This window comes from Dermacentor albipictus, chromosome 9 (genome assembly GCF_038994185.2).
Source record: "Dermacentor albipictus isolate Rhodes 1998 colony chromosome 9, USDA_Dalb.pri_finalv2, whole genome shotgun sequence".
NCBI classification, from domain to species: Eukaryota; Metazoa; Arthropoda; class Arachnida; order Ixodida; family Ixodidae; genus Dermacentor; species Dermacentor albipictus.
In genome coordinates, this window is record NC_091829.1 from 23,103,975 (window position 1) to 23,117,343 (window position 13,369).

At 47.2% G+C, this 13,369-nt stretch overlaps 1 protein-coding gene across 5 annotated transcripts in view; it reads left to right on the forward strand.

Moving 5' to 3' along the window:
• LOC135901952 (doublesex- and mab-3-related transcription factor A1-like) overlaps positions 1–13,369 on the forward strand; it is a 159,046-nt gene that overhangs the window by 141,189 nt on the left and 4,488 nt on the right. For 4 of the 5 annotated variants that reach the window (XM_065431793.1, XM_065431794.2, XM_065431796.1 and 1 more), the window contains 2 exons: positions 401–639; positions 3,607–4,027. In XM_065431793.1, coding sequence (XP_065287865.1) covers positions 436–639; positions 3,607–4,027 — 625 coding nt within the window. In that variant the 5' untranslated portion in view covers positions 401–435. Of the gene's footprint in view, positions 1–367; positions 640–3,606; positions 4,028–13,369 lie in introns of all 5 variants that reach the window. The other variant, XM_065431797.1, reaches the window with a different exon arrangement.

Genomic DNA, 13,369 nt, shown 5'->3' on the forward strand with positions numbered 1-13,369 from the left:
CCTGAGTGTCACAAATGCAGCCCGGTGAGCAGACGTATTTTATCGATAAACTAATACAAATGTGGCTCGCGTGTATGCTATAATATCTGTCAATCTGCACTTACACGTATGGCAAAGCTGCGCAGAAATGTCAATTGAGAGCAGCAAAGAAACGAACAAAAACTCCCTGCGCTCGCATTAGTGACGACACATTATTCACTTTCCCCACTACAGGAGGCCAATTGTGTAAAATCATGAAAAAAAATTGGTCTTCCTGCGTTAGCATATTTTTTTTTCTACTTGAAAGAATGTCCGCAGTTTTCTTCTAAAGAAATTATACGTTGTAGAAGCGTAAATGTTCCATTTTTCGTAGTTTGCTTTTTTTCAGTTATATCTTACAGCGCGCGCTCGATGGACGCAGGACAAGCGGCGACGTAATCTCGCGCTCGTGGAGCGATGAGCGGCGGTGGCGGAGGTGCTCCGAGTCCCCCCGCATCGTCGTCGTCGTCATCGGCCGCCAGGAGGCCCAAGTGCGCTCGCTGCCGGAACCACGGCGTCATCTCGTGGCTCAAGGGCCACAAACGACAGTGCCGGTTCAAGGAGTGCGCATGCGCGAAGTGCAACCTGATCGCCGAGAGGCAGCGCATCATGGCCGCACAGGCAAGCGCTTCACGTGCACTCTGGGGAGAGAGAGGATGCCTGATGCACAGTCTGGGTTCAGTGAAACGATAAGGGACCTTCGGAAGGCGTGTATAGAACAAGTGTGAGGTATCAAATCAAGGCATTTTGATGTGTCAACGTGGAGAAAAGTATTAACTTACAAGTAAACATGTAGCAGAGGATCTCAGAATTGGAGATGTTATCCCGGAACTGTCAACAGCACTTACCGTAAGAGCTGAATGAATGCAACAAAAATAACTTTACGAACGAATGAAAGGGGAGCATTTAACCCGAAAACAATATGAAATAATATAATATTCTGAGATAACAAATGAATATGATGAAATACACATTATCTCTGCTTCGACGTCAGTTTATGTCCAGCGTTTGTTGTGTATCCTCTTGCGAACCCCAGTGTCTTAGCGCAGGATAAACTATGGATTCCGAAACAATGCACTGGTTGTCTTCACTAATTGTTCGATATAGTCAAACCTCGTTATAGCGAACGAGAATATTTGGGAGTGTTTGATATTTTGAACTCATACCAAAATTTTCCAAGAAATACAGGCACATTAAAATTTGCGTACCGAGTCCCTTCGAGCACGAAGTGCTGATAACAAATTCCTCAGCGCCGGAGCACTCAGGCTGCGGATACGTGCAGTGGGCTTCCCCACAGAACACCGCCAGTAATTGGTCGTGTAGTAGCGGGCACTTGCAGCTACTCCCACCTCCCTCTTGAACTCCTATCCAAATTTCCTGTCCAAGTGATTGTCCAATCAGTTGAACACGGTTATAACAGACTTGCTTATGCGTGAGAAATTGCTCTGAGACTAAAGCTGTACTGTTCCGAGCGAACTCATGACCATGTGATCCATCTGATAAATTATTTGCCTACAGTAATGAAATCGGACTTTCCCCACCTGTAAAAACACTTGGTATTACTTCAACGGGTACTTGTTATGGGATTATCATACTGAGCTCATAAGTCATAAACTTTCCAGGGCGTTAGGTATTTTGCTTAGGTGTCAACATATACTGCCTGCACCTCAAAAACGTTGTGTACAGTGCCTTTTTTGTCCTCATCTACATTATTGTTGTCTGGTTTGATCAACAGGCTCTAAAAATATTTAAATACTTTAGTCTCATTGAAAAAAAAAAACGATCTATTGAAGGTACCTTTTATATTGCGCAGACCTCTGAATTGTTCAAGAAGTTCGGAATCGTAAGAGTTGATTATCGGCACGAATACCAGCTCTTGCCGGCTTTTAAATCTCAGATACGCAGATGCAGTATGTACCGGTAAGAGCGAAAGTTTAAGGGATGCAGGATCTGTCAAGAAGCTGAATTCTGGCAAAGCGTGGTCACACAGCCTCGTATTATATGTTCCAGCATGTAGTAGCCTTCAACACTTACTCAGTGATTCATTAAATTAGAAGTGTCATGCCCTAAAAGCGCAGGAATTCACATTTGCAGGGAAAACAGTATCCCGCAACATTTGCTGTTTACTGTGCATACGTAATTTAGCTCCATTGCAACCTAATGCAGCCTGTCGGCTAACTCAACATACAGAGAATTGGTATGTGACTGCCATGTTCTCTAACTAATTATGGATTTGAAACTCTTCGTCACTGTCTTCCAAACGTACTAAACAGGTGGAAATTAACAATTCAGAACGTGATCGAAAAACGCGTTATTCAAAATGTGTCTACTTCCATATATGTAAAACATCTAGTTCTCGTGTTATGTAAATGTTTTATTCATTCTTTGTTGTGAAGGACCACATAAGAATATACATTTTATGTACCATAGTTTTCTACTGCCTGTGTTTGTGTTTGTTGTTTTTGTTTTGATTTAGGGGTGGTGTGGCCCGTCAAGCAGCTTTTATGCAGCTTTTTTCCCATCATACCCAACGACAAGTGCAGGATTCTCATGTACCATGTGGTTAAATAAACCCAAACCCAAACTATTTCATTGTATCTGATAGTTCGATATTGACTCGCGTGCATTGCTTACCTTTGTACGGTGAATATATTTCAACGGCCTAACCACTGTTAGAACGCTGTCGCTAGATGCAAGATAAGCCTTCACGTATCAGAATATTCTGGGATGTTGTCGCCCATTTTTGAGTGAAAGAATCTTGTCTAATCAGATTGCGTGCGCAAAGTGAGTATTGGCGTACATTCCGGATCGTATTGAAGCACCAGCGATCACGCTGTAATGTAAGCTGCATCGTGCGTAGATCAGATTTCGACGAACGACCTAAAAGGTCTGCTGGCGCAGGACAGGAGTAAGTGGGGATAGCTACATGGTACAGGCTTTCGCTTCGCAGCGGACGTAAATAGACTGCTACTGCTGATGATTATGATGTTTTTTTCCTTTTAACTATTACTTATTTACAACAGGCGAAGAATAATTTACTGCTGTCCATCCTCGTCAACGCAAAACTTACTGGGTTTTCATCAAGCGTCTATCATTGAGCAGCCTATGATTGTCTTCTATGATTGCAGTGTGTTTAGTAAGAAAAAGAAAAGGATCAGAGGACTTGTCTTCTTTAGCGACAAGGGGGTCTTTGATCCTTATATGTCCTCTGATCCTACTGCAGTGTTGTCAACGGGCAAAGACCTCTCCCATTTTCCGACAGATTTAGCCCAAATTTCTGTAACTTAGTGGGTGGCGCACTACTGATCAGCCCAAGGTCGCTGGCTTGATCTCTGTCCGCGGATGCTGCATTTCAATGGAGGCCAAATAAAAAAGAAAAGAAAAGAAAAGAAAAGAAAAGGCTCGTCTATACTTAGATTTAGGTGAAGGTCAAAGAACCTCCGGCGGTAAATGTTAACCCGGGGCCCTGCACTATGGCGTGTCTCGGGGCACAAGTGTAATTAGGGAACGTTAAACGGCTTGAACGAAGCAATGAGGCCGTTGTGCTCCTCGGCTATTAATATCGGGACCATCCGCACACGGACGCAGGTGGCACTGAAGCGCCAGCAGGCCGCCGAAGACGCCATCGCCATGGGCTTGCGGGCCGTGGCCACTGGCCGTTCTCTACCGTTCCTGCCCCCGGGCCCCATCTTCGGGCTCCCCCTGGCCGCCAAGGCCATGGCGCAAGCCAGGGGCTCCGGAGCCCGAGCCAAAGAAGCGGCTGCTAAAAGGGCGGCACGCGAGGCCGCCAGAGCTATGCAGCAACAGCAGCAGCAGCAGCAGCAACAGAGGCAACAGCGGCAGCAAGACCAGCTGCAGCAGCAGCAGCGGAGGGACGACGAGGAAAGCCGTTCTTCATCGCCACTGTCCCCGGGACAGCCGCCGGCGCGGCCACTGTCTCAGCCGGCTTCCGTGGCTCCGGTGTCGACGCAACCGTTGCTGCAGTCCAGAGCGGAGGAGATACCTGCAGGTCAGAGCCGTGGATAGGCATATCCAGAGTGAACTTTTGCGAACGCGACCATGGCCTCAGAGATCAACAGCGCTGGTAGGGTATTACAGTACTGATCTCGAAGGCCATGACACAGCATAATCGCATACATTATTCTGCGATTACCCAAAGGACAAATGAGTCCTGTATGTGCGTGTTAATGCCATGGCTATGCAAGGGAGTTGGTGCTTCGGATTGACACCTTTCTCTGAGAGTCGTAACTTATACCTTAGCGACTGCGATCTGTGATGATACTTTAATCCTTACGCAAGGAAGAATTGGTAATATGCTATATTTTTGCTGTACTATTAAGAAGAATTATAAGAAGACATCAGTGATAGTGCCGCAGTAAGCTTTAATTATGTCAAAGATCGAGACTAACACATTCAGGCCGCAAAATGTGGAGAAAGAAATTGCAGTTTTGCATGCGAGCTTATTATCCGCCGGTTTTCATTCGTGCGTGTCCGTTCCTTTACCAGTTTCAATTTAAGCGAGCAAACATGAATGCAAGACGTATGACTGCTGAACTCAGATTCATGAAAGCTTTGTTCGAATGAAAGCTTATTTGCGAAGCCACGAGCATACGAGTGATCGATGCACAATCAGAGCAAGCGAAAACTTCCTTAATCCGGCATTCCCATGGAGTCGTATACTGTCAATTAAGAAATCCGCACAGACGATGGCGTCCGGTGTTCATGTAGGGAGTATGGTAAGAAGCTCTACGAATACGAGGACGAAAGAAAAGAGAGGGGAGTGATATGTCTTAACCGAGGGAGTTTTAAGACAAAATTTCTGGAGTGGAGACGATGCCCCGAAAGTAAAGCCAGACTGCCGCCATCTTACCTGGGGCACGAAATAACGTTAGCGTATAGCGGAGAAAAGGAAACGCTTTCTTTTTACTTACTTGCTAATATCGCCGTATATACAGATCCCGGTCGAGATGTATTTTTGCGCACTGGTTTTAGGATGAAACCTGGACGTATGGGCAAACATTGCGGGAGATAAGGATATCAGTACTTAGAGGAAGGAATATTTAGCCTAAACAATGAGCTCTTTTTTCCGATTAGCCTAGCATTGGCATTAACAAAGCAAAACACATCTGAACGTTGAGCCGACTGCAGCTAGGGCGTCGGTCTTTCCCGAGTTGAGGTGGGAATAAGCACTCAATTCACCTCTGCTGGTAAGAAGCTACGGAGACCGCCACTCCAGAGTTTATTTTTTTAAACATCTTGATCACAACTCTTAGACTAACTCCTTGGTCACCGCACCGTTACTTGAGACACCGCAGACGCTCTCGTGAAAGCTGCGTACGACATGCATGCGCAGAAACATAACGAATGCGGCGAAGAGTGTCGGTGGTGCGCAAACAGATATGTCCCTTGAGAGCCAAGGCTGGGCGCTTGTGTTTCTTTCCTATTTGGCAGTGTTAGCGCAAAATTTGTATGGACATGCATCAGCGTGCCGCAGTGTTAGTGGATATTGTGATACTGTAGCCCATATCGAAGAACTGTTTCCGGAACCATGCGGCCACGTTGGACACTTCACTGCGACAGCCACACTCATTCCGTTGGGCCAGTCGAATCACGGATCTTCCGCATACGAGGCTGTGCCACAGCTCCGAAACCGCGTGCCTGGGACGTCGTTTGCAAGCTGTTGAGAGAGACTATGGGCGGGGTGTCTATTTCTTGTTTCACTTCCTCCTCCTCCTCTTGCAGTCCTCTCTCACGCTTTCTCTCCCCCTCCGGAAGCGAGGCCATTAAGGGACGCCGCTGTTTGCGCTGCTTTCAGCCGCCATGTTTGAGCGCCGCAAACACTGCCCGGGTGGTCTTCTCGGTCGGTAGTCGTCTGGAACGTCGGCACATACGTCTGGCTCGCGTGCGCGAGCCTGCAAGCGGATCGCTTGCTTCGACTGGGCCCGCTCCTGCCGCCGCCGACTATAGCGCACACACGCGGGCTACTTCTTGCGTTAAAGCAACCGGCCCTCCTCCCTTGACGCGAACCGAAGTCTGCCGCAGCCGAAAGAAGCCCGTAGACGAGGCTTAGCGTGTATACGTCGTCGCGGATATATTCGAGGCGGCTCGGGTTCGGCTTTCGGGGCGTCTCTCTCTTTCGCGCTTCCTTCCCTGCAGGCGGCGCTCGCTTCGCTTTCGGCGCGAGTCGGGTTCCGGTGTCACCCGAAACGCCCTTCTTTCGACACTTGGGTGTAGACGGCACTAACGTTTTTCGTTTTCTTTTTTTCTAAGCCTTGTTTACCTGTCTCTCTCTCTTCTTTCTTTTGTCCTTCCCTGACTGGACAGCGCACGTTGACTTCTTCTGGTCCGGCGGGGGTTTCGAGTGTACGAAGGAAACATATTGGAGCACTCTTGAAGCAAATCGGGCTCCTTAGCTTAGACAAGGCATGTCAAAGGAGACGGCGGGTCAGCGAGCCAGCGAGGGGAGTTTGACGGACGTGTTTTCCGGACGTTCGAACCGAACTGTGGGGCTAGAAACTTGTTTGACGAAGCGGCTATAGCGCCATCGCGCGTGTAAGTAACTTCTTTTGATCACGTTCAAACGTTCCCAGCAAAAATAGAGACGATGTGAAAGGAAACATACAGATAGTAAGATAGCCGGCGCTGTTTGTAACTACACGAAAGTGAACACGCTTACATGCTGCAAGCTGCGTATAATTAACGACGCTGCAGTTACTAGCCGCAAGAGCTTTAAATGCAAGACATCAGCATGCGATACTTCACTGCGTTGAACTGTAACATAAGTTATTTGTTACCGCTCGCGGTTCGTATTGAACACGCGTGTGAGATGTGTGCACTGTGCAGTTCGACTGCGAAACATCAGCTTCCGCGGTGTAAGTGCATTGCGACTGCTTTTGGGGTACGTGTACTAGCGCTTGGGGCACTGTCATTAGCCTCCGAGACCGTCGGCGCAGCACTCGGGCCGGATAGGCGATCTCGGCGGTATAACGCGTATACCCAGAAGAGACTATGGTGTAAATGCGGTTAAAAGACGAGGACGATAGGTGAAGACGAGGCGTACATAGCGCAACTGTTTCTCGTCGTCACCTATCGTCCTCGTCTTTCAAGCGTGCTTGTACCATTGTCATGTCAAACGAACTCGCCCAACTATGTGTACTACCCAGAAAAATCGCACTATTAGTGAACACGGTCAATAATTTTGTGCTCGTTGGTGCGCCTATAACGTTGAAAGCTGTCCTCACTCATTGGTGTTTCAGACCGGCATCATACGTGCGGCGAAACATATGTATATATAGCTATATTCGATTCCGCGGTGCTTACACCATAAAAGGACATGAATGGATTGCATGTGCAAACCTACTAACTGTTCGGAATTATTCGCGAAGTTTAACGAATTCGGGCTCGTTCTCCGATTTCGCGGATGTCATCGTCAAGTTCTACGAAGCATAGATTCTGGTCGCGAAAACATTTCTCTCGTTGGTCTCTGAACCTTCCGTTGAAAGTCTGCTGATGGTGAAAGGACGCCAAAAGGGTACTTGCATCACCTAAGTTTATGCAGACGAGACCCTGAAGCAGGCGAAATCGGCAACAGCAATGTCGCTGAAAAAGTCACCGTTGATCTAAAAACAATGTGTTGCTTCTCAGTTTCGGTGGCTCCTGTTTGGTGCTGCTTGTGTGCTTCGGCTAAAGGTAAATAATCCTTAATAAGTTGCGTGTGTATCCTATGAAAGGCGTGTGCTCGGAGAAAGTTGTGAAAGGCGTGTGATCTCGCCGTCCCCACGCGGTGTCTTGCATAGGTAACATTTTTTACAAATCTTAATGTTCACACGTTGGCAAGGTAAGCAAGGATTGCTAAACATGTCTGTGTAAACCGCGGTGACTTTGTGATTCTGTGGCCTGTTGCTGCTGAACACTATAGGGCGGGTGGTATGATTCCCAGTAATGGCGACAGCCACACCAGCGGTGGCCGAATTTCATCGCGCGGCGTCAATCTAAGAACGAAGACGAAAAACATTACGAGAAAACGAGAAGTGAGCAGTGGTGCTGATAACTGGATACCTGCTGATATTATAAACGCTCCAATAAATACCATACAAAGGTATAAGACATCCGGAGTGACAGACACAACATGCAAAGCAACCAATCTTCGCTGTACTACGCATTTGGTCAAAAAAGGACGCGAAACTGGAAGGTTAGTGGCCGCACTCGATTTTTGTAACCCTCAAAGCATGCTTCTGTCAAATCACGTGCTGCAGCAGTTACGGTCCAAGGCGAGTTTCAGAGTTGTGCAGTGGATGGCAGCTTCAGAAGTCACGTAAACTTCTACCGCGTGGCAACCCGCTTACTAAACCAAGACTTCCGCTTGCACTGGAAGGTGGGCCAGCTAGCCATGTGTGGTCGGAAAAGTTTTCTCCGACGTTTTGACAAAGACAAGCTATCCTCGAAGTATACTGGCGCGATTGCTCTTATAAGGTGTCGCTCAAGAACGAACGTGTTGAAACTGTTCAATAGCGGTCTTCGCCACCGGAGAGCCCGCATGTTTCTCGAACTGTCCAAGAACTCCAGCTTACGGTAAAACGCCCATGGAAGTATACTATATATAAACAGGGGGTTGTCCAGAAGCCGCTCGAAAGACTGTCGCGCGCCTCTTCTCCTGGAGGCTTCCTTTCATTCGGCTGTCTGCAGCCAGCTACACACACACACACACAGCCGGCTGTCAGTCGCGTATCGAGTCCCTGTCACATAGCTGCAGCGCGGAAAGACGACGAGGGCTTCGATCCACCGCTTGTGGCAGCGGACGGCGAAACTCCGGCGTTCGGGAGAGGGGCCGACACGGAGCAAATCCAGTTATACGAAGCCGCAGCCAGCGGCACCGTGCGGCTGCAGATTGCGCTTGCGCCGCCACCACCACTGCCGCCGCCTCCCGACATATCCTCCCGTTGGTGCCAACCGACATCCATCCACGCTTTCCGCCGTTGAGTCGGGAGTAGGGGGGGGGGGAGGGGTGGCGTAACCGCTCGATGCTAACCCGGTTAGGGGACCACTCGAAACGCAGACCGCATGCCGCGAGATGAAGCGAGACGCGGTCGGTCGGCTGGGTTGGGTGGAATCGAAATAAGGATCCGCGCGGCGTGGATATTCCACCAGGGCGAGGACGGCTTATCGCACGCGACCAAGGTTGCCTTCGAGCGATGGAAACGCGCCCGGGAATGTGCGCTGCATACGGGCTCCGCGCGCGCCCGTGTACACACATATCGAGCGGAGACGAGGCGAAGTGCGGCAAAGAGAGAGAAGGAAGCAGAGAAGCACCAGCTCTGGGGATGGTATATGTAGGAAAGACGAAGGCGCCGCGTATATATCATACACGCCACGCCCGTAGCATCGTCGGTTGCCGTTCAGCGCCGAACGAATCGAGCATGACAAAGTGCTTCGCAGACTAGTGCCATGTACGTGTGCGTACATATATCGAGCGGGAATGTATGTATTTATCATGCCGCTCACCGAGGAGACGCTGCCGGGGGCGCTTACACACACGGCGCGTCTGGAAGGGTGCTCGTAGGAATTGTAATGCGGACGGTGGCTTCTTCGGAGGGTTTGCACTGGAGTCTGCAATAGGCGCCTTCCTTCCGTTGCTGTCGCGTTCGGCCACCCCCTTTTCCCCCGTTCCTTTTTGTTTTCGCTACCGTTGCCCATGCGTTGCGAAAGCGTTTCCTTTTCGCTATTCCGAAAGGCTACGCTTCCCGGCATTTCTTTGTTCGTCGGGATATCTCCGTTGCCTTCAGGCTGGACTTCTAGCTATGGAGCTTCATCAAGACCGTTTCACACTTTCTTTTTTTTCCCGGATAAATCCTCTTTCTTTTTTTCGAGTTATCGGTTGAGCCGAGGTTATGCGAATATTGTTAAGCCTCAAAGTACTGGTTGTAGGGACGCATTTATTACTTTACTTCAATAAAGTTAGGAGGCCCGCCTCCTTTATTAAATTGAAACGTCAATATAACACAGTCCAACAGGTTTGATAATTTTTCTAATTTTGTTAAATCGAGCACTTCGTTAAATCGAAAACACTTAAAACATTAATGCGGATAACATTTTTCTCAGAGCTAGAGAAGATGTAATTTCGCCTGCGTGCGGCAGTCATCGTATATTGTAGACAACGAGCCTGGTTAGCGCATATTGACACTCAATTAGTGGGTGTCCTGGTTAACGAAACCCAATTGAAACCCCGGCGGCATGCACACGCCTATGGGCACATATGTTGCCCATAGGTGGGATGGGTGGCGGGAAGCATGTTTCGTCTCGGCTGAACTCCGTCCTCGTCTTCCCTGTATAGAGGTCTTCATCTTGAGTAAAGAGCGCAACGGAGACACGAACAAGAGCTAAGGAGGTGACATGATCGGTGCGTCATGTGTACGTGTTTTGTATGTATGGAGTGGGGGAGGGGGCGTGGCCTCTTTCTAGGTGTTATGACGGGTTTTAGATTATCGCACTTGACAAGTGGCACTCGGGCGGAGTAGCTTACGGTAGATATTGCGAGGTTAGGTCTACCTGCAGATAGGAACAGTGAGGATTCAGATGTACTGTATGAGTCCGTTTAACACTTTGCTGTCCCATCTTCAAAAGAGATGAATGCTGGGCTAGTTGCTATTTTGACATGAGAACCATCTTTAAATATGGCGCAACGGGACGCAACAGAAAGGAAGAAGTTGCGCTAGAAAGTCTCGTTGCCATATATTTCAAGATGGCATCCCATTTTCATTCCATATTATGATGGATCATGCCCATAAACGTGTCAAAGTTGCATAACTTCATTCCGCGGCACTGAATACTCAGTTGAGAGAGAGTCAAGGTGGTCGGATGATTCCTTATGCATTTTGTAGTCAACCTTTAATAATTACGGAGTTATTAAATATCAGCTCGTTGCACTGTCAGACGTGTATATGGCTTTTCGTCATAGCAACGAAAACAATTACCGAGCCAAAGCACATGAACAAGTTAAACACTTGCTGCAGAAATTATGAAAAAGTGAAGGAAAAAAAACGACCATGAAAGCACCAAGATGTAGGTGGCTGTTTCATGACACACATATCATGATATTCATGTCATGACTGATAATTTATGTACGTCATACACTCTTGCCATACTATGCCAATTTTGGTACACACCAAGTTGACGAAACGAGGATAAGAGCACCATGGCGAAATTATATTTCTATTTTGGCTATGACATGCTCAAGAATATTGCAACAAGTCAGAGACAAGGGAGGATAATTTGAGACCAATGATTTATCCTCTGTTTTTAATACTGGCATGGTTCGCGCTGTTTTCCAATCACTGGGAATGCTAGATGAACGTAGGGAAGCACGAAAGATGATTACAAGAAAACATGCAACCATATCGACATATCGACGCAGAAACCCATTTTGCATACAATCAGAGCCTGGTTAAAGTTTAGTCTTTAAATTTAAGAGGCAAATTTTTTAAAAGGCACCACGCCTGTTAATGATACGGTGATAGAGTCGACACATGCGCCATCGCGAGCCTTTGGAAAAACGCTCTGAAAGTACACATTAAAATGCCAAGCGATGCTTTGCTTATCTGTAACGAGTGTGTCGTTATGCATTATTTGATTAATGCCCTCTTTTTTCCAGCACAACTGGGACCGGAATGTTTCAGGGGCCTTCTGGAAGCGAATGTTGAAAATAGTTTTGCTTTTCACAACTTACAGATTGGTTGAAGGGTGTTGTGGGCCACTTTGGCCAAGTGATGTGCCACTTTGACTGCATCTATCTAGCTGCCTACGTCTTGGTGCTCTCATGGTAGCTTCGTTACCTTGGTATGTACCAAAATTGGCATAGTATGACTAGAGTGTATGATGAACATAAAGGAACGGTCACGACATGAATATCATGACATGTGTGTCATGTAAGTCATGAAACAGCCGCCTACGTCTTGGTGCTGTCGTGGTCGCTTCGTTAACTTACTAGGTACAAAAATTGGCATAGCATGACAAGAGTGTATTGCGAACGTAAATGATGGGTCATCACATGAATATCATGGCATTTGTCATATAGGTTATGAAACAGTCACCTACGTCTCGTTGCTGTAATGGTAGCTTCGTTAACTGGGTAGGTACAAAAATTAGCGTAGTATGACAAGAGTGTATGACGAACATAAATGATAGGTTATGACATGAATATCATGACATATGTGTCATCTAGGTCATGAAACAGTCGCCTACGTCTTGGTGCTGTCATGGTCGCTTCGTAAACTTGGTAGGTACTAAAATTGGCATAGTATGACAAGAGAGTATTGCGAACATAAATGATGGGTCATGACATGCATGTCATGTAGGTCGTGAAACAGCCGCATGAGTCCTGGTATGTACCAAAATTGGCATAATATGACAAGAGTGGATTATGAACATAAATGATGGGTCACGACATATGCGTTTCATGTAGGTCAAGAAACAGCCGCTTACGTGTTGGTGCTGTCATGGTCACTTCGTAATCTTGGTAGGTACTAAAATTGTCATAGTATGACAAGAGTGTATTGCGAACATAAATGATGGGTCATGACATGAATGTCATGACATGTGACATGTAGGTTATGAAACAGCCACCTACGTCTTGGTGCTGTCATGGTCGCTTCGTTAACTTGGCAGGTACCAAAATTGGCATAGTATGACAAAAGTGTGTGACGAACACAAATGATCGGTCATGACATGAATGTCGTGACATGTGTGTCCCGTAGGTCATAACAGAGCCGCCTACGCCCTGGTGCTCTCATGGTCCTTTAATTAACTTGATATGTACCAAAACTGGCATAGTATGACGATAGTGTATGACGAACATAAATGATAGGTAATGACATGCGTGTCATGTAGGTCGTGAAACAGCCGCATCCGTCTTGGTATGAACCGAAATTGGCATAATATGACAAGAGTGCATTATGAACATAAATGATGGGTCATGACATATGCGTCTCATGTAGGTCATGAAACAGTCGCCATGCGTCTTGGCATGTACCGAAATCGGCGTAATATGAAAAGAGTGTATGAAAAACATAAACGATAGGTCATGTCATGAATGTCATGACATGCGTGCCACGTAGGTCATGAAACAGCCGCCTACGTCTTGGTGCTCTCATGGTCGTTTTGTTAACTTGGTAGGCTCCCCGCACACTGCTTCGCATAACATCGATTCCCACAGGGCTTGGGATCTGTCGGCTTTGTTGTCTTGTGCAAGTTGTCGCACGTTATCCATAGTTTCTTTTTCGTGATTTTTTCGTTTTATTTGGCACTAATTTCTCTATGCAGTACAAACATAAGGGTTTAAATTTATTCCATAGCTATG